Source organism: Ursus americanus, chromosome 23 (assembly GCF_024610735.1).
Source record: "Ursus americanus isolate L20-20 chromosome 23, mUrsAme1.1.p, whole genome shotgun sequence".
NCBI classification, from domain to species: Eukaryota; Metazoa; Chordata; class Mammalia; order Carnivora; family Ursidae; genus Ursus; species Ursus americanus.
In genome coordinates this window covers 33452436-33472857 of record NC_142149.1, presented here as the reverse complement: position 1 = coordinate 33472857, position 20422 = coordinate 33452436, and the positions used below count along the sequence as shown (strand labels likewise).

The window sequence follows — 20422 nt, the reverse complement described above, 5'->3', positions numbered from 1 at the left end:
TAAAGATTTATTTATTTATTTATTTTAAGAGAGAAAAAGAGAGCACGAGCGGGAGGGGCAGAGGGAGAGAGAATCTCAAGCAGATGCCACACTGGGCTCAGAGCCTGACGCTGGGCTCAATCCCACAACCCTGAGATCATGACCTGAGCCGAAACCTAGAGTCAGATGCTTAACCGACTGCGCCAGCCAGGCGCGCCTAATAACTAGTGTTATTATTCCTCTTTTACAGTGCAGAAAACGGAGGTGCCAGGAAGTGACCTGCTAGCACATACCAGCACCAGAACTGGCACTCGGTTTCCCATTCTGTTTTTTTTTTTTTTAAGATTTTTTTTATCCATTGGACAGAGAGAGAGCCAGTGAGAGAGGGAACACAAGCAGGGGGAGTGGGAGAGGAAGAAGCAGGCTCCCAGCGGAGGAGCCCAATGCGGGGCTCGATCCCAGGACCCTGAGATCACACCCTGAGCCAAAGGCAGACGCTTAACGACTGAGCCACCCAGGCGCCCCTCAGTTTCCCATTCTTAATCAATGCTCTTTCTACCAACAGAGAGCTCAGGGACCTTATGACCACCTCATCTGTGCAAGAGACCTGCCCCTCCACCCCCTTCTCACAGTGGTCTTTAAAATAAGATATGAGTTGGTACTAAATGGAGGGAAGGGATTGCAGCTAGATTCGGAGCACAGGCCACAGCTGCTGGGCCTTGAAGGTGGACCCCACGGGCAGGGCGGGGAGGAGGGGGGGTGGTTCACCAGTAAACGGGGCGCCACCACCCACTTTGGATCTTGACAGCAGGAGAGTCACTTCCTCCATTCGAGGGTTGTAGAGCTCTTATCCAGTCCTCTTTATTTTAAAGGGCAGTCCAGTCCAGAAAGGGTTAATGGCTTACCCAGGAGAGATTTGGTGAATTCGCAAGTTCATTCCGAGCTATTTGATAGGTGTTTCTACAACAAATACACTCGGTTTTTATTTACTTTTTTTTTAAACAGTCTGAGGGATGTGAGAAAGCTCTTCTAAGTAGCTTTTCAACCCTAAAGGCATTTCTAAAACTCAAATGAAGCACAATGAGAAATTCTTTGGTTCAGCTGTTGGCCCTAACTCAAGGTTGGACGACAGGTCCGCGGCTGTCTGAGGTAGTGACAGGAGGGTTCCAGGCCCTCCTAGCGGCCTCTTGGCGCCTTGGCTTTTTTTTGCCTCTCTCCTTATGGATGACTCCGATCTTCCTCTGAATCCATTATGTACCGTAGGTCCAAAGATAAAAAGCTGGGATTCTGCGCGCGCGCGCACGCACACACACACGCACACACACACGCGCACACACACACACACACACACACACACACACACACACACATTCATTCTGGGCTGCTCCTTGCATGAGTATACCAGAAACAAAATATGTTGCGTCCTCCTCATGGGAAGTATTGGCATTTCTCACACAGGGACCTGGCAGAGGAGCTCTCCTGGCCCTTTGGAACTTGCGTCTCAGCTAGGGAAATGAATAACATCCCGATTGGCCTCAGTGGAGTAGAAGTCGGGGCTGCGGGGAGGAGGGGAATCCTGGCCCCAAGCTCCAGCCACGGCCTAGGAATCGCTAAGGCGCCAAACTTGGCACCCAGGGAGACCAGTGAGTGGAGGGAAAATCATAACCAGCTTAACACAGTTATTTGGGCATTTTCCACACTTAACTAATGAAGTGGGCATTTTACAAGGCGTGTGCAGCGGCCCCTCCACAGGTAAGCAGGGAATCCCCAGCCCCCTCCTCAAGGCAGTAGGGCCTCCGAGGGGGGGCAGGGCAGAGACAGCTGAGCGCCAGCCTGCCCCTCCGCAGCTATGCCAGGGAGCCCCTAGGTGCTCCACACCCCCACTTGGCTCTTCCATGGTAGCAGCAGGTCTCAGCTCCGCTGTTTGCTTTAATGGAGTGTTAACCCTAGGCCCTAGAACTTGTGTTAACACTTAACACGAGGCTGGAATTGAGGGGAGAGGCCTAGGGCCTGGTGGCTGAGAGCGGTTTGAGGGTTGAACTTGCGCGGCGGGGAGGGAGGAGGAGAGGCAAGGCGCACAGCAGTTGGACGTCAGCTGGGTTAAGCGGCCGACTGCTTTGCAAGACCAGGGTTCTGTCTGCTCCTGTTCTGTCAGGCCATGTCCCATCCTCTCCCTGGGCCTCAATTTCCTGGTCTTTAAATGAGTAGGTAGAACCAGATATACTCCAAGGGACCGGGACAGGGCGAGAGGAGCGCCGTGTAAGCCGCTCTCTCCAACTCTAGTGTGCACTCGACCCCCTGGGGATGTGATTTAAGTGCACGCTCTGCTTTATTAAGCCGGGGGCAGGGCCTGCAAGGGGCTGCGTTTCTCCCAGGCTTCTAGGCGATGCTGCTGTGCTGGCCGGCGGCCCACACTTGGACTAGCAAAGGTGTAGCACGCAGGACTGCGTTCTCCAAACTCATCTCTGCCCCTCACGTCACTCCCTGCACTCACTTCCTCAGCCGTGAGATGGGGACTAGTAAGAGTTGCCTTGCCTTCCTCTCTAGGGGTGTTGTGAGGATTAAGGGAGTGAAAGCACCTTGTAAAGGGTAAAGCAGGGTGCAGTGTATCATTGTTAAGATTTCTACACCTCATTGCTCCCACTGAGTGTTCCTGCAGCTTCTCCACTTTTCCCTACATCCTCACTGCTTTCCGTGCCCAGGCTGACGATGAGTCAGTGAGACCAGCCAAGGCTGAACAAACACTTGGACATGTCAAGGCAGGAAATGACAATTCCCAGGCACCCCCACTGTTTCAGGTGCGGAACAAGCCATGGACACACCTTGTGTGATAAAGTCAAGTGATACTGGGTTGAACGCCACCCCCACACCCACCCCCACGGGCTGCAAGACCAGGAAATGAGGCCAAAAGCCAAGGAAGTCCTTGTCCGGACAAGGGGCCGCACCAAGCACTAGTTAGGATTTCAGCAAATAAGTCACCAGTCTACCCTGTGATCCCATTTCGGCGCCTGCCTCTGGCCACCATGATTATATTTCTGTAGTGCCAGTTTGTTTGCTGAGGACCCTCACAGATGGTTCCACAGCTACCTTGGGAGGCGAGAAACTAAGGTGACAGTTAACTATACTTCAAATAAAAAGGAAAAAAGTAAAGAAACTAAGGTGACTGAAGCAAGTCATCTCCCCATCGAGAGCCTCAGGATCCTCATCTATAGAATGGAATCAACAGTGTCTGTGCTGCCCATGGTCCAAATTCTTCTGGTCCCACAGTCAAAAGGAAATAACTATGTGAAAATAGGCACCGATTCTGAGAAACCACGTGAGGTATTATTCTTCACGAGGGACCCTCCGCTCCAGTGGACGCTACTGACGGCCTTACGTGAGGAACATCCCTGCCTTGAGTTTGTACTCAGACATCCCCCCTGCTGTGGAATGTCCTCCACCCATGTCAAACCGCCACGACTGATGGAAACCGTCCCCAACCACCCCAGCTTCAGTGGGTGTCCCCCATTGTCCAAACAGTGCTGTTTCTCATCTTGCTCCTCTCGGGCCCTGAGGCCAAGTCTTTGCTGAACAGCTTTGCTGTAAGGGCCTGGAAAGTAGGGATCCTGTTATATAATATACCCTGTGTCAGAATGGCAGGCCAGGCACAAATCTTCATCCCAAGACCCCTGTGGCTGAAAATCTGGTTCAGGTTTGCCCCTTGGAGTGAGAGCTGATGGGTTTTGATGGCAGAGAGAAGCGGAAGGCTGACCACACACTACAAATGAAAACGCCTCTTGCCCAAGCTGGGAGCACCATTTTAAAGCCCACGTGGTTAGGTGACTACCAAAATAACAAAACCAAACCTTGGCAGGGCATCAAACCAGTCAACTCCGAGACCTGCAGGCACATCCAGGACCCTCCTTCAGCTCAGAGTGGGTTCCTCCCTTCTTTCCCACAGCTACTGCCTTGGGGGCTTAGAGGAGCAAATGGCAGTAGGAGCCACTTTGCCCACCCTTCCCTCCCTGGCCTTTGAAATTCCTGAGGCCAGCAGGGGCCCAGGCCTGCAAAGTTGGGCCTCCAGACATGTCAGCCAGCCCAGGAAGCAGAGAAGTCTCATCTGAGGAAACACAGATCCTCAGGGAAGATCAAAAATAACCCAAAAGGACAAGCCATGCATGTCTGTGTATATTGAGTTTCACATCTGAAGTCCAGTCGTCGTGATAAATCTGATGATTTTGAAACATCTTCTTTAATTAATAAAAACAGAAGACTTCTTAGCCGCAGGTTTCAGACTTCAAAGTTCTCCTCAGTTGAGAGCCTCAAATTTGGCTTATTTGTGGAGTACTGAAATCTCTTTTAAGACAAACACAGGATTTGGGTTGGGTTGTTTGTCCTGCCTCCCAACTGCCCAACTGCAAGAACTACTTAAAAATTCTGCAATAGGAAGGCTAAACTGGAACCCCCCTTACTGGTCCTGCAGTCGTATTTTCAAAATGAAAATTCGGCATGAATTTTAGTGGGGAAAGTACAGGCTTTGGACCTAGAATCAGAATCTTGACCGTACGCTTGATATTGTCATCTAGAGCAAAATTTTACTTTTCTTGGCCTCAGTTGCTTGATCCGTAAAATGGGAATGTTAGCACCAACCTCATAGACTTATTGGGGTAATTTCAGTGAGGTCATGTATTGTAAAGTGGCCATGCCTGGCACAAAATAAACAATAAATGTTAGTTCTCTTGCTTTCCCCAATATCTGATCTGATCACAGGACTAATTATTTGGGAATGGGACTATTCTAGAAAACCCAGTTTGTGTGCTTACTTGTGTTTAGAGATATAATTCCGTGAAGTTTTTCCACTCAAGGAGATGTTGGAATTAAAAGGAGATGTTAGGTTTCCAGGGATATAGTTTGTCTTACGGTGTATTCTGAGTCTTGCCGTAGGAATCCCGTAAGAGAGCGCCGTGTGTAGATTTTCTCTCCACCCTGAGAAGCAGGGCAGAGCATCGTGCAGGGAATATTTTCATTGCAGTCTAGCTGCAAAACGATTCTTCTCTTCCCACTTGGAGGGGTAGAAATCTTGACGGTGTCTGTTTTAAAGCAGAGGAGGAAAAGGTCTCTGGGATCCTGTCTGGGAAATGCTAGTGTCAGCCTGACTTGGAAAGCTCTTCTGTCTGAGGCACCTCCAGGTCTGCTCTGAGTGGGGAGCCTGTCGAAATTCTCCTTATTGAGCCCTGCAGTGATGACTGATCTCCCGGGCTCCCAGGCAAAAGGCAGGGGCCCAGCTCAATGACCTCCTAATGATGTGTGAGGGGCTCAGACATTCCTTGGCAATCAGGAAAGGGTGTCTCCTAGCAAGCTGTGTCCTGTTTATCGAAAGGTTGAGGGCTGGGGTGGCCGGACAGGACAAAGATGACAGGTAAAGGGACTTGATTTAAAAATGGACTCCTTCCAGCGTTGCTCTTCTGGTCCTTTCTGATCTGATGTATGAAATTTGTACAGAGGTCGAATTGTTTCTGCCGTTTTCACACACAGGTTGGTGCACATTCCTGACACAAATTAAAAGGAAATATGTCAGATGTACACAGGGATGAGTCAACATCGCGTGCGGCCGGCCGTGGATACTAGGAGAGGAGTCAGATGCGGGCCTTGGAGCTGCAGGCTCCCCGTGGCCCCAGCCGTGTCAAGACCGGACTCAGGGGAGGCCCCCCCCCTCAGATGCTCCTCAGGGGGCTACTGTCTGCATTCCAGAGCACGTGTTTCCGGCACGGGTTGTTTTTTTCTCTCTCGGCTTTTTCTTCCTGTTTGTTGACTTGTTTTATAGTGATTGCCAAAGTTACAGGAAACATATAGACAGGTATAAAGTAACAGAAGAGTCCCCAGTCACCCAGCTACCCAGACACAGCCATGATTAACACTTGGTCGTAAATTTTTTTAAAAAATGTTTTTCTATACTTCCTTTACATTGCTCGGTAATACGAACTGTGCAGTTTTGTTTCGCTTCTTTTATTTAACATTATATCTTAAAGAACTCCCCCCATTATAAACATTATTTTTCATGACTACCTAATATTCTAGTGCAGGAAGGAGGTTTGATTTACCTCACAAACACCCGATTTTAAGCAGTGTTCAAGTGGCGAGGAGCATCTTTATGCCTGAAGATTTGTTGGCATCTTATTTACTTGGGCTAGATTTCTGCAGGGAGAATCCCTAGATCAGTGGTCGGGCATGTTTTTAAAAGTCTCTTACTACGTATTGCCAAATTGCCTTTCCGGTAGTTTATAACAATAATATTCCCCACCAGCAACAGTCCATCTCGTTTTCTCCTTACCCATGTTGAGTATGATCCTGTTTATTTATTAAAGAATGTAGGAGCCGAAACATCCCCCGCAGGTGTAGGGAGAGGTAGGGAGATTGTGAGGATGGAAGGGAGCTAACCTGGGAGCTAAGAGCCACCTGCCCTGCCCTCCTGTGCCCCCTGCAGGCATCCTCAGAGAAGTGGGGGCCACACAGCCACTCCAATGCTGTGAGTCCCCGTCAAAGGCCCTTGCTGTGGAACCACACAGAACCACTCAGCCTTAATAACGGAGTTCCCACACCAGCGTCTCTCATGTAGCGCTTGTCTTCTGGCCTAGAGATGTCCCCAGATCACGGTCTTCCCTTTCTAAGCCTTTCACAGAATCGCGGCGCCCCTCTGAAGAGCTGCCCACGTACTCCCGTGGTAGTCCTCCGTGTTCAGGTGGCCCTGCACGGCCTTACCGGCACTCCTCCATACACGGTCTGATCAGATGCCCCCCGCGGCCTGGAAGGCAGATACTCAGTTCCCTGTTCTGTAAGTGCGTTCCTTTCCTCGGGCTGCCGTGTACCAAACCACCACCGCCCTGGGGACGGAGAACAATGGAACTTTATTCTCTCAAATTTCTGGAGGCCAGAAGTTCAAAGTTACGGTATCAGCAAGGTCACGCTCCCTGCAAGGGTTCCAGGGGAGAATCCTTCCTTGCTTCTTCCAGCTTCTGGTGGCTGCTGGCATTCCTCCTCTTGTGACAGCATGAGTCCAGTCCCTGCCTCTGTCTTCACATGGCCTTTTTCCCACCCTGTGATTTTCCTCTCCTTTCTGTCATAAGGATACCAGTCACTGGATTTAGGACTCACCCTAACTCTAGGACACTCTTATCTTGGATCCTTAATTATTATGTCTGCAAAGACCCTATTTCCAAATAAGGTCCCATTCTGAGGTGGGCATATTTTAGGGGGAAATGCAGTTTAGCCCACTCACTACAGCAGGTAAAGAAACCAAGGTCCAGAGAGGCTAAATGACTTTCCCAAGGTCATACAGTGAGAAAAATAGCAGGAGATGGTATGTGAACCCATCTTCTGCTTACCATATACTTTTTTTTTTTAAGATTTTATTTATTTATTTGACAGAGCACAAGTAGGGAGAGCAGCAGAGGGAGAGGGAGAAGCAGACTCCCCACTGAGCAGGGAACCCAATGTGGGGCTCAATCCCAGGACCCCGGGATCATGACCTGAGCCAAAGGCAGATGCTTAACCATCTGAGCCACCCAGGCGCCCCCATATACGTTTAAGTAAGAAAAAACAAACAAACAAAAAACCAACTTATGGTATGAATGCTTAATTATGTTTTCTGGTTCATGGAAAATGAAATATGGTACCTTTTACCCTCAGATACATCAAACATCATCTGACCATTACTCTGTTACTGTATTATTATTAATTACACTTGAAACTATTCATGCCAGTGTGACGAACCCCTTGTGTGGGAGTCACTCATGTATTGTCCATGTGGTAAGTGGGGAAATTAAGACCTAGAGTGGCCAGAAAAGTTAGTGGGAGAAGTCCAATTATAACCTTGGTATCTTGAGTTGTGATCTGTCTCCTCCTCTTTAAAGTTGGAGTTGTGATCATACATTGCTCTTGTGAAAGCAGTTGCCAAAACAACCACTCTGTTAAATCGTAAAGAAATCTTTGTGTCTCAGTTACTGCTGAACTCCTGTCCTCTGGCTTAGGACCCCTTGATAATGTTAGCCACACAGGGAGGCCTGTTCATGGACCTATGATGAATGATGAATAATCCCTTCCCAGCAGTGGCCCCGGGGGCCTGTGAGAACAGATGTGCACAACGTCATCACATCGAGCACGTCAGCATCTCTGCCTTGCCAGCATTAGCGGGGGCATTTCGCTGCTGCTGGTACCTTTCCTTTCTCTTGCTCAATTTACTTCTGACCTGGAGTAGCCAATCCTTTAATTTTTTTTAATGTTTTAGATATTTAAGTCATCTCTAAACCCAACACAGGGCTCAAATCCTCGACCCTGAGATCAAGAGTTGCGTGCTCTTCCAACTAAGCCAGCCAGACGCCCCAATGGAGTAGCAAATCCTTTAAAAATGGCCTAACCCCAGGGCACCTGGGTGCCTCAGTCGGTTGAGCAGCCAACTCTTGATCTTGGCTCAGGTCTTGATCTCTGGGTCATGAGTTCAGGCCCTGCATTGGGCTCCATGCTGGGCATGGAGCCTACTTAAAAAAATTAATAATTTAATTTAATTTAATTTGAAAAATAAAAATGACCTAACCCCAAAACCCAAACCCCACAGCCAAATGGATAAATATGGGATAAATGTGGCACACCGTCACGAGTTTGGTGATCATTAGATAATCTGAGTCATAAAAGACTGCCGGGATCTAAGCCCCCTTGCTGTATACCATGTCTGTGGGTGTGGGGTCATGGTTACCTGGGGAACCACCCTAAAGGATTGAGAGAGACAGACAGGGTCCTCATATTCTCTCACCTTCCGACAGTGAACCAATCTCTGTTAGTCACAACATAGTGCATAGTGACATAGTGCAATAGGCCTGCAGCCATATCCGGGTACCAAGTAGAGCTGCTGGCCTCGGTCTGTGCTTATATGAACCAGCGTGTAACACAGAGAGGAGCTCTCCCCCACAGTACCAGTCTCCAGCTCTGTTGCGTGAGCTAGCTTGGAGAACAGGCAAGGAGGCTCTCCGATCGTTGCTTCCATCCTGCCTAGAATCCTTTCTCAGTTCTCATGGACATCATTATTGTTGTGAGCTCTCACCCAGAAGGGCTTATGTTTAGTGACGAGTTTTGCTCCTGCTCCCTGGCCTCGCTGGTGGCTGGAAATCTGATCAGCAGGCTCTCATCAAAGTCCAGATCCTGACTACACCTAACTGACGCACAGGGAAGGCTGTGTCGCGGTCTCCTAAATAGCTAGGGTGTGATTAGACACTGTCAGCTCCGAGGAACACCCCACCTCCCCCAGGCCCCCTCTTTCCCTCGGGCTCCATTGCCCCTCAACAATGGGATACAAAAGACAGAGCACGTGTTCCCCTAGGCTCCCCAGGAGCTGCAGGCTTACCAGCTGTCACAGCATGTCTTTAATGGGTTTGTGAAACCCAAGAACCTGACCCATTTCTCCTCTGGGGAAAGACTGTAACACAGGAGGCCAAGCTGGGAAGCAGGATTCGGGAAGCCCACCTGTATGAGCCCGGCTCTCTGTGCCACCCAAGGCCGATTGTTCAGTTCTTCCAATTCCCGGGGTGTCCAGTCTAAAATACATGCACAGAAGGCAGTAGAGTGATACCGTGACATTGTTTTCTGCTCACCTATAACCTCCTTCCTTCCTGTTATTTAATTTTAGCTCCCTTTTCTGCCTACGTCCAGCTCATTCCTCCCGATCCTGGCCCTAGATATTTAGGCGCTGGGCTCCTACCCAAAAGGTATTGACTCCAAAGTGACTGTCAGATTTCTTAGATGGTCCTAATCAGTTGATAAGCAAACATATTTTGAGTAAGCGTGATGCGCGAAGTCCTGTACTTATTACAGACTGGTGGATTATGGAGGAATCCGTGCCCTCGAGCAGCTTCTAAACTAGGTTGGAGAGCAGATCATGAGAATAACATAAGGCAGGGTGGGAATGACGCCATGGAACTGGTCTAATTAACCTGGGATCCGAAGATGGGCTTCAGAGAACCATACAAAACTGTAATCACTTTACAACGTTGTATGAAATTGCTTACATAATTTCATATATGCAGACGTACATTTTCTGGGCAAGTTCATTGCTTTCATCAGCTTCACCAGAAAGGTAAAGAACCTACCATGCAAACAGACTTCCTGGAACAGCTCTCATTATAACTCGGGTGGTCCCTCAGGGTTTCACTGAGCAGGTGAGACTTGAACCCAATCTTAGAAAATGCCGTGCAGGGGCGCCTGGGTGGCACAGCGGTTAAGCGTCTGCCTTTGGCTCAGGGCGTGATCCCGGCGTTATGGGATCGAGCCCCACATCGGGCTCTTCTGCTATGAGCCTGCTTCTTCCTCTCCCATTCCCCTTGCTTGTGTTCCCTCTCTCGCTGGCTGTCTCTATCTCTGTCAAATAGATAAATAAAATCTTTAAAAAAAAAAAAAAGAAAAGAAAATGCCGTGCAGAGAATAGCAGGGTGGGAGGCAGCCCTAAAGGAAGGGGTTCCCAGGAGGCATCAGAGCAAGACTGTCACACCTAAACTCGTGCCCTTAAGTTGCCTCACCTCTCTCCCTCAGCCTCAGTAAAATACACATCTGTAAAATGGTGACCATTGCTGCTTCCCAGAGTTTTGTCAGACCATGAACTTTTTTTTTTTTTTGGCTCACTTTGTACCCCATACCTCAGTGCCGTGCTTGATTCATATCGTAGTGGACACTAATCAATGTTTGAGGAATGTGTGAGTTAACTGAAATAATAAACGTGAGGGGGCTTTGCAAACCGCAGAGCATTGCTTCAGCAAAAGACCTTTGTTGCTCAGTACGTATATTTTGTGCTTTGCAAACAGCCTGCACTAAGTGTCTTCACCCCCCTTGAAACTGACCCTTTCTCCCGTAATGGGACTCAGAGGGCCAGCTCATCTGATGGAGTGTCTCTGGGCTGACCCGATGAATGATAGCTGTGCCGACAACGCTGATACGATGTGCAGTTGCCTAAGAGCGCAGAGGTGACCTCACTCTCCAAGGGCTTGGCCTCTTAACCCCAGCCCTTGCTGACACACACACACCTGCAGCTCTCTGTCACTCAGGGCCCGGGAGAGTCCATGAGCTCCTTTGCTGTCCTCATCTGCACCGGCAGGGGTGGAAGGGAAGGACAAGGAAGGGGGCACTGCAGAGCCGCTGCAGGGGTTCTTTCCAGCACAATAAGCAAGACCACTAATCGTACCCTCTCTGTGACCTCTCAGGGCAGTAGGGACGATCCAGGGCTCCCCTGCCAGCTGCTGTTTGTATCCCCAGCCTCCTACCCGCACCATCCTAGCAATGCCCATGTTAAGAGAGAGCAGATTAGATCTTCTGTCAATGTTTTTTCCCTCCCGTGTGCCGTCCAACAGATAGGATGACTCATCAGCATTACCATGATACCCCAAGGAAGCTGGGCTGGTTGGGAGTGGGAAAGATTTTTTAAAGGTCTTGACTGAAGGTGACAGGAGTTCTCAGAACAAGAGGTGATTTCTCCATGTAACAGTTCTCCACTGGAAGGGAGGGGAAAACAAAGTAAGAAGAAATCAGAGAAGGAGACAAACCATAAGAGACTCGTAACTCTAGAAAACAAACTGAGGGTTGCTGGAGGGGCGCGGGGTGGGGGGAATGGGGTAACCAGGTGATGGGAATTAAGGAGGGCACGTGGTGTAATGAGCACTGGGTGTTCTTTCTATGCAGCTGATGAATCACTAAACTCTACCTCTGAAACTCATAATACACTGTATGTTAATGAATTGAATTTAAATTAAAAAAAGGTAACAGTTCTCCACTGCAGATGCAGCTAAGAGAAGCAGTGTGTAAACCGATAGAAGGAACTGCAAGCTAAGAATTAGGGGCCTGTGTTCGGGATCCGTCACTTAGAGACTTCGAGCGTGCGTTAATCTCTGAGCTTCCAGCCTCTCCCATAATAATTGGAGTAGGACCTGCACTACCTCTCAGGATGGTTGTGATCGTCAGCGTTGACGATGATGCTTCCAGTGGCATAAAGTTGGATGTATTTGCTGTTATTAACAATAAGAGCGTATACATGTGAATGGTAGTGTATACACGAGCACACCGGTTATGTGCCAGGGGATGGATTGTGCATTCATCTCGAGCAATCCTCACAACAACGCTGTAAGGTTGTATTGTTCTTCCATTTTTATGGATGTGGAATCAGAGGCTCAGAAAGGTAAAGAACTTGCCCAGACCCACACGATTAATATATGTTGAGAGCCTACATTTCAGTCCAGCTCTGTTTCCATTCTCCACCAGCTCATGATTTCTTTTTCTCCTGTCTACTGTTGTTTTGTCCCTAAAATACCACATGCTCCTCTGGCCTTTACCATCCATCGTAGACCAGGCCCACCGTCTTACCTGAACCCTTCTTGTGCTAACGTCTTGCTGGCTTATTTTGTTTTCTTCTTCCTCTTGGCCCCGCCATCTGCTTAGCTGCCCTGACCACTAAGAGCGGCGTGTACTAACGCTGGCTGAACACCTTGTAGGGGCAGGCACACTGCTCTTGTGAAGTGACAGAAGGTAAGGGCGTCCCCATTCTTGAGACAGACTCTGAGACATGTCTGTCCATAAGAGAGCTGCCACGACAGCCCTGAGGGTACAAGGGGGAGGCGTGTCTGTGCTTTAGTGCTAATTCCCTCATCTGGCAATCACTAGGCAAACCCGTCCCAGGCCGACTCTTCAGAGGCGCACTGAAGCGATAGCTCTTGATCTTGTCAGTTCGGAGTGGGGCAGCACCGGGGGAGAACACAGGCCCCTGGCAGGAACCTGGCTTAATCTTTCATTCCTTCGAGGCAGGGTTATTAGTTCTACTTCAGAGATGGAAAAAGGAGACAGAGGGACTTGCCTAACATCACTTAGTGAGTGGGTAGTGGAATCAAAAGCTTAGCTTATGTCATCAGTCCCTGTGTGTCCTTAGGGCCTGGGCACCTTTGAGTTGTTGCTAACACTGGTCTGGGGGTGACTGTGGGCTTGGCACTGCCGAGGCACAGCTGCACAGTTGAGGCCCTCGGAGGGCTGACGCTCAGAGTCCCCCCCCCCCCGAGCAGCACCTGGCTCCCCAGGTCCATCCTGACCCTACCTGATGAAGAGAGAAGGTGGTATTGGGCAGCTCCCCATTCCTGGGTCCCACCTGACTAGCCGATGCCTGGCAACCCAGTCCCAAGGTGGGCGTCTTCTTGGGGAGACACATTTATAGATGTTGCCCACCCTCCCAGCACCGGGACTCTACCCTACAATTAGGCAAGAGATAAATCAAAGCCAAACTTGGCTGATGACATTCAGGAGCCAGTGGTGACCCTTGCCACACATGTAAATCCCAGCGGGCTGGCCAAGGGCCTTTGTCTGGTCAGAAGAGCTCAGGATTATCTGGCCCTCTTTGCTGATGTATGGAGTCACCGGCTGTCGGAGTGTTTACTAACGGTTATCACCTCGGTGCTTTGGCCATTATCAGAGGCAGGGCCGCCTGCCGGGGCTGGGGCTCGCACCCTCTCTGTTACCACCTGTCATTGGCAGAACGTGTGCGCTGACGCTGCCCAGTCCCGACCGCCTAGGGAAGATAGTTTCTGACGGCTGATCAAAGAGGAGAAGCAAGGCCTGATAAAAAAGTGTGTGTTGTGCGTACTTTTAACTTTAGGAAACATTGGCATTTGCATTTTTTCCCCATCTTCCTGGTCCTGGCAGGAACCAAGCCCAATAAATGCAGTGGATTCAGTTACCTAATCACTGGGGAAAATGGTATGTGCTTAAAGCAACAGAGCATGACGATAATCTCCTTCCAAGAGAGAGTAGACGAAATAAGCTTTCACAGAAGACTTGCTGTATAATAGAGTAGAATAATTTAAATGTAGACTTTGAAGTGATCTTGCACGTAAAATCTCATCCTGGCACCGAGCAGAGCGCCTTGGTTTTGGAACTAGAGAGCCGCTTTGGGTTAAGGAACAATTTTTGCTGAAGATTCCATCACCCAGCTCCGTTGCTGGCATCCCCCAAATGGTGTCCCTGTTGTCCGTCTGTCCTTGGGCAGTTGGGAGACTGCGTGCGGCAGAGCGGGACGAGCCCCAGACTGAGGCATCAGGTGGTGGGAGTTCTGGAACCAGGTCTGTCACAAACCCGCTGTTGGATCTTGGGCCGTCACTGCGGAGCCTCCGATGTAGCATGAGGAGGTTGGGTACAGGTTAGAGGCTAGAGTGGTACGGAAACCTTTTGGAAGCTTTAAGCTACGTAGCCCCTTTTTAAAAATGAACTGTCAGGGGAAGCCCTATTGCCTCAAAGAAAGCAGAGGAGAGGTGTTTGGGTTGAACCTGGCGAGGAGGCTCTCTGCCCTTGACCTACTTCTGAAGCAGTCCCTGAAGCCCTCGGGGGCACCCTGTAGCCCCGAACATGTGAGAAACCACTAGCCCAGCGACGTGGAGGTCCTTTTTCGGAGTCTCCGGTCTGATCCAGCGGCACGAGGCTGCCCTCCGCGCGGCTTCATGGCGGCGTCTCCTCCAGGAGCTAAAGCGGACCCTGGCGGGGGTTGGGGGGCAGGGGGCGGGTAGACGGAAGAGCGGCCGCTCTCCGAAAGCGCGGACTCAAGGTCGGCTGTCTGTGTGCCGCAGGTACCTTCGACCGGAGCGTGACCCTGCTCGAGGTGTGCGGGAGCTGGCCCGAGGGCTTCGGGCTGCGGCACATGTCCTCCATGGAGCACACAGAGGAGGGCCTGAGGGAGCGGCTCGCCGATGCCATGGCCGAGTCACCGAGCCGGGACGTGGTGGGATCCGCAACAGGTAAAGGTGGCCTCGAACTTGTGGCCCGGCGCGGCCCGGCCCGTGTTGGCGTAGACCTGCTCTGGCGGGAGAGGGTGTCCGCTTGTTTTAACCGTGTGTTTCTTTGGTTAGCGCTGTGACGGCCATCAGTTTGGAAGTCTCTGGGATTGGGGGAGCCCTGTGTGAAGGACTGCACTGGGGCCCCGGGGCCCCCTCCTCCGTGGAATAACGCACCGGAGAAATGCGGTGATAAACACACCTGTGTCGTATATGTGGCTCCCAGAAGGACTCCTTCTCCACGGGAGGGGACAGCCTTGGAGTCCCTAGGTCCTCAGCAGCCCTAAGGCACGGGGTGTGAAGGCAGCACACCTGCGTCATGCTCGAGGCTCTGTGGATTAGCAAGCGTCAGGGGGGCCTGCCGACCCGGAGGGCGCAAGCGTGAAGCAGGCAGGGCTGGTGGGAGCCCCCAGGCTGCTTTTTCTGCTGCTGCCTTTGCCCTTGCACTCCTGCCTGTGAGAGGGCCCAGCAGCCGGAGCCCGGGGCAGCTTCTGGAAACCCGTAGAGCAGTCAGAAGACATCCTTAGAAGATGGGTGAGCCCTGTGCCAGCAAGCGGGCATACACGTGCACGCGTGCACACACACATGTCTGCTCACATATGCGTTCACTTGCACACACGCATGTGTCCACACACATACACAGCATGCAGTTAGGAAAAGACCGTGATTCTCCCATCTGCACATGGTCACAGTACAGCCTGCCTCTCCTTGTTTCCGAAGCACCTCCTCATTCTCGATCTCCGTGCTGCTAATGCGTGCGCTAGCCCAGCTTTAGGCCCAAGAAAGACTTGCCCAGCAGGCCTCATCCCCACATCCTGAGGTCAACAGGAACGTCCTACCGGGCCGAGCAGATCCTGGCTGTGGGCCTGCCCGCCCTTGCTTGCCCCAGACCTCTCAAGACTGTTACTCTTTACTGTGAACATTACCGCCCCTGCTGCACCGGCCTACCTGGAAGGAGGATCCCAGCGAGGAGAAGCTTACAACCTGGGGTGGGAATCAGGACCAGCAAGATTTAGAGAGGCAAGCATTTTTGGAAGGGCTTGAAATGCCTGACGTCATCACACATCCGTCTCACTTCCGTGTCGGTCCTCCTTAGATAGGGGGCAGTTAAGCCTTTCCCTGTCTGCTTCCCCTCCCATTCAGTCCTCCTGTTCCTGCGCTAAGGGGAGAGAGACAGATGGTTCTCATCTCCACCTCCACAGCACCCGCTCTGTGCCCGTGCGCAGTGCTTGTGCGGTACTGGGCAAATGGACAGAGCGGATTCAAGAAGGGGAGAGAAGGAGTGTACCTGGAGATAGAGAGGTGCCTCGCCAGGCCGCAGGAGACAGCCATCTCTGAGGGCCAGCCCCCTTCCACACCCCCTTCTTCCCTAGAGAGAGAGGAGATGTGGATCTTGGAAGCGGCAACAAGCCATGCCCGCTTCCCTCATGCACACACGTGCACAGACCACTCTCCCCATCATCCAGCCCTCCAGCTCGTGGACGGTAGCCCACCGTGCCGTTGTTCTTCTCCCTGCGTCTGCAGATGACGCAGGCTCTGCCATTTACAGGGGCTCTGACCCCATTTTCTTTGGAAGCTGGTGGAAGGGGGGGAAGCTTTTCCCTTTCCGAAACTCCCGCCTAGCACTGCCTTCCCCCTGCAGCCCTGGGGCCCCTGCCAGCCCCTGCTACATAAACCAGGGCCTGGTGTCACCAGACTGACTCCCCAGGAGCCGCCCTTGCAAGGGCTCAAGCAGCTCTGTCGAGCACCCTCAGACACCACTTGGAGCCCCTCAGTGTCTTCCAGCAAGCAGATTTAAAGGTATGCTGGGTCAGAGTCGGAGAACTTCAGCCTGGCACAAACAGTAACCTGAACAAACCTGGCAGCAGTTCATCTGCCAGACAGCTGAGGGATTCAGGAGTGTCTTTGTGGCCTTAAGCAGCTTTGTGAAATTAAAACAAAAAAGAAGAAGAAGAAGAAGAAATGAGAGAGGAAATTAAAACGGCATGACCCACAAGTCAGAAAATAAGAGATGTCCTTCTTGAGCAGAGGAATTTCATTTTCTCCCCAAACTGTCAGCAAGAGGGATTCATTTGGGGTTTTTTTGACCATATTAAATGTATCAATTTTTAAAAATCTGCCTCTATTTTAAAGGTCAATAAGTAAAGCAGATATTATGCAAATTAACTCGTTTCCCTCTGCCGTTGCTGAGAATCACTTGTCCCATCGTGCAACTCCCGACGAAGTGCCAGGCTAGTGGGGCGGCCCAGGGCCTCGGGAGGGCAGCCCAGCACACCCAGAAACAGCCTGGGGGAGACGATGTGACTTGGATGCAAATTTCCAGCAAGCCACCCTTTGCCATAGCAGCCCTTCCCTCTCTTCTTCGCACAACCCTGCTTCTCTCGGGGGCTCACAGGACCTACAGATAAGGTGACATTAAGTGCTTGCCTTACTCCGAGGCACCCGAGATGATCAGTCCTGAAGTGCCCTCAAGCAGGCACTTTGTGTAGTCTCGCAACCATGACCGGTGGCCTCTCTATCGAGGTATGAATGGAGCATGCTCTCGTGACCCCCAGCACTGAAGCCTATTCTAGAGCATGCCTCACTGTTGCACAGGCTTCACTAGTGATGTGCTGGGAATTATTTACCAACCAGCTCTCCAGAGGGAGCGGAAGGCCCTGCTTGGTAGCATTTGGACATTTCTGTAGTATAGAAACTCGCGTTATGGCCAATTTCAAGCCATCAACATGGTGTCAGTTGGCTAGCTGAATTCCTGAAAATGGAGCAGTCAGCTGGCTCCAGCACCCTACCCGGAAGCTGAACCGTGGGCAAGTTATCTGTCCCCCAGAAGTAAAGCAAAACCTTTGAAAGCCGGTCTATTCCAGGAGTGGTCTGCAAACCCACAGCACCCTCTCTACCTGGGACCTGGTTAGAAATGCATAGTCTCAGACCCCACCGAGCCCCGCTGAGTCCGCACCCACATCCTAACAAGGTCTCTGTGCACATTTGATAACGTCCGTCTTGAAGCACGGTTCACCTAGGAGGCAGGTGTTGGTTCTGTCCTCCGTGAGGGCTGCTGACCAATTAGTCCAGTCTGTGTGATTTGCAAATGTGCTCTAACATCACTGGCTGAGTTGCTGTCTTGCTGTATCATTCCACCCCTTGGCCCTGTTACCCTCCCATTGCCCCTGTTCAGCAAAACTCCGAATCAAGGTCAACCCAGTTCTGCCCTTACACTTCGGTTGCTGAAGGAGAACCACAAAGAGTTCAGATTGGCGCCTCTGCAGATTTCTGGCGTCTACTCTGCAGTGAGCCAGGCGTGGCCTTCTCTGTTTTTCTCGTAGCCCCTCCTCCTTGTCTGTTTCTGCTCTTTTGCAGCAGAAACAAGCAAGCAGCACCTAGAACAGTGTCTGGTGCAGAGCAGGCCCGTGGTCACTGTTTGCTGAGTGAATGAATTCTCCATTCATTGTAGATGTGAGCAGTTCTGCTCCAGCCCCTGCCTCCTGCTGTGGCTTCTGGCCTGGTTTCCTTCTCTTAAAGATTCCACTGATCTCTGGTCCCCTAAGAGTTTATGTTTTCTTTTCTAATATTTTTCCTCCGTTTTTGCTATTTTTTAAAATATGGTGCATGGGCTCAGTCCATCGTTTTGAAATCAGTCTCTTTTCCTTCTGTATGGATAGTGTTTGAGACTCCCCCATTCTCCTCAGATCTCTTACCCCACCATCTCGTCTCTCACTCTCAGAAAATGGTGGTCATTGTTAAAGAAATCTCTTGACTCCACACACCTAGATCCTACCCGTCCCCACAACAGCCTCCCCCCTCCTCCTGTCACAGAGGAGGGAGCAGTCCCAGTCTCCGGAGCCCGCCCAACCATGGTAGCTGCTCCCCCAGAGCCACCACTGGACGGTTGGCTTTAGCGCCGTGAGCCTCGCCCCATGATCTCGAAGTGCTCCCCTGTGGCTCCTGTCCCACCTCGCTCTCCTGGTTTTACGTCTGCCTCTGGCTACTTCTCCTCCCTCCCTTTCCTGGGTTTTCCTTCTCTGTTGGCCTTAAGTGTATTTCTCAAAGCCCTGTCTTGGCCCTCTTCCCTCTCCCTCAGTCAGGACAGGGCAATCTCCTCGGCTTCTGGGGCCTCAGTTACTGGCTCTAAACTGACTATCTCCAAATAATCTCCGAGCTGGCTTTCTTTCCTGAACTCCAGAACCACTTATGCGGGCACCTCCTGACATTTAAACAGGTCCAAAAGCTGAACTCCTCTCCCCCACCCCTGGCCTTCTCTGGGTCCACCCCATCTCACTGTGTACAAAGCCCTTCGTGACCAGCCGGTGCCCTGTCTCCAGACTCCTCTCCTGCTGCTCTGTGCAAGCTCCAGCCAAGCTGAACTCCCCAGAGGGTCGCTAAGCACGGTGCTCTCTCTGCCCGCCAGGCCCCCTGCACATACTTCTGCTCGGAATGCTGTCTCCCACAGCCCCTCCTCTCTCTATCGCCCCCCTCAAAACAACCTAATTCCTGCCTTGCAGACATTCCTTTCAATATTGCCTTTTCTAGAAAAATAGCATTTTTTAAATAAGCAAAACATGTACTTACTCCAGTTGTTTTGTGTCTAGGTAGATATAACCTAATACCAACAAATCTTCATAAACACCTGGATACATATTAAGTGCATTTTCTCTTTAGACTTTAACTCTTTCCATCTTTAGCTAAACCTCGTTCTTTCATCTTTGCTCTCTCCCACATCCAACGGCAAAAGCCCCGGGACTCATTCCCAAGCCCCGATCAGCTTGACGCGTCTCTGTTGCAGGCAGCCTCCTTTTGCCATTGTTGACTCAGCTCTCAAGGTCAAGAGGGACTGTCTCTTCCCCCTGACGGTGGCTTCCTACAGTCCCAGGAACACCGTTTCTCCTTTATAATCACAGCACTAAAGGTAGGAAAGAGGCTTCATCCTTTTCTGTCTACCGTCTCTACAACGGACCGTTCTAGTCCAGAAGCAGTTACTCTAACTGTGAGCAGTTACACGATGGGCTCAATCTCTGCCTCTTGCCTTCTGTCAGACAGACATTTACTTCCTTACCCAAACATACAAAGCTTTCACAAAACAGTATTATAAGCGATGCATTCTAGCACTTTCTATTTTCTTCCATTTTTTTGAGAACGTGGTCGTGACCCACTAAATTGATTTCACAATATGTCAGTGAATTTCAGTCTAGTGTGGAAACCAATGCTCTAATTCATTCAGCCAAATCCCCTCAGTTTTCCTGTATGTATATTAATTACAAGGATTATTTTTAACTAAAGCTCTTCCAAAGATTTGTCAGAAACTACTTTTACTTCTTGAAAGGGCTGTGTCTTTTTTCCTTCTAAACATGAAAAACATATTTTGAACATTGCACGAAGTTTTTAAATGGTCACAGGAGGGTTTCAATAAGTTAATTAGCAAATACCTGATGATCACCTATGTTCTGCAAAAGAGGAACGAAGAGCGCTGCGTGTGCGAGTGTGTGTGCGTGCGCACAGCCTCATGCTAACACCATCTTGCATTTCAGGACTGTAGAAATTAATGTTAACAGTACATGTTAGCTGTTGTTACTGGAGTTGACCAGGTGTGTACCCCAAAGCAAATAACCCCGTGCGTTGTCCCTCTACCCTGC

The 20422-nt window shown here is 50.6% G+C and overlaps 1 protein-coding gene across 18 annotated transcripts in view; it reads left to right on the top strand.

Annotated features, from left to right (window-relative positions):
• The window catches only part of BCAS3 (BCAS3 microtubule associated cell migration factor), a 579161-nt gene that overhangs the window by 540934 nt on the left and 17805 nt on the right, over positions 1–20422 (top strand). For 17 of the 18 annotated variants that reach the window (XM_087854571.1, XM_087854575.1, XM_087854572.1 and 14 more), the window contains one exon: positions 14592–14759. In XM_087854571.1, coding sequence (XP_087710697.1) covers positions 14592–14759 — 168 coding nt within the window. Of the gene's footprint in view, positions 1–14591; positions 14760–14870; positions 20421–20422 lie in introns of those variants that run through there. The other variant, XM_087854576.1, reaches the window with a different exon arrangement.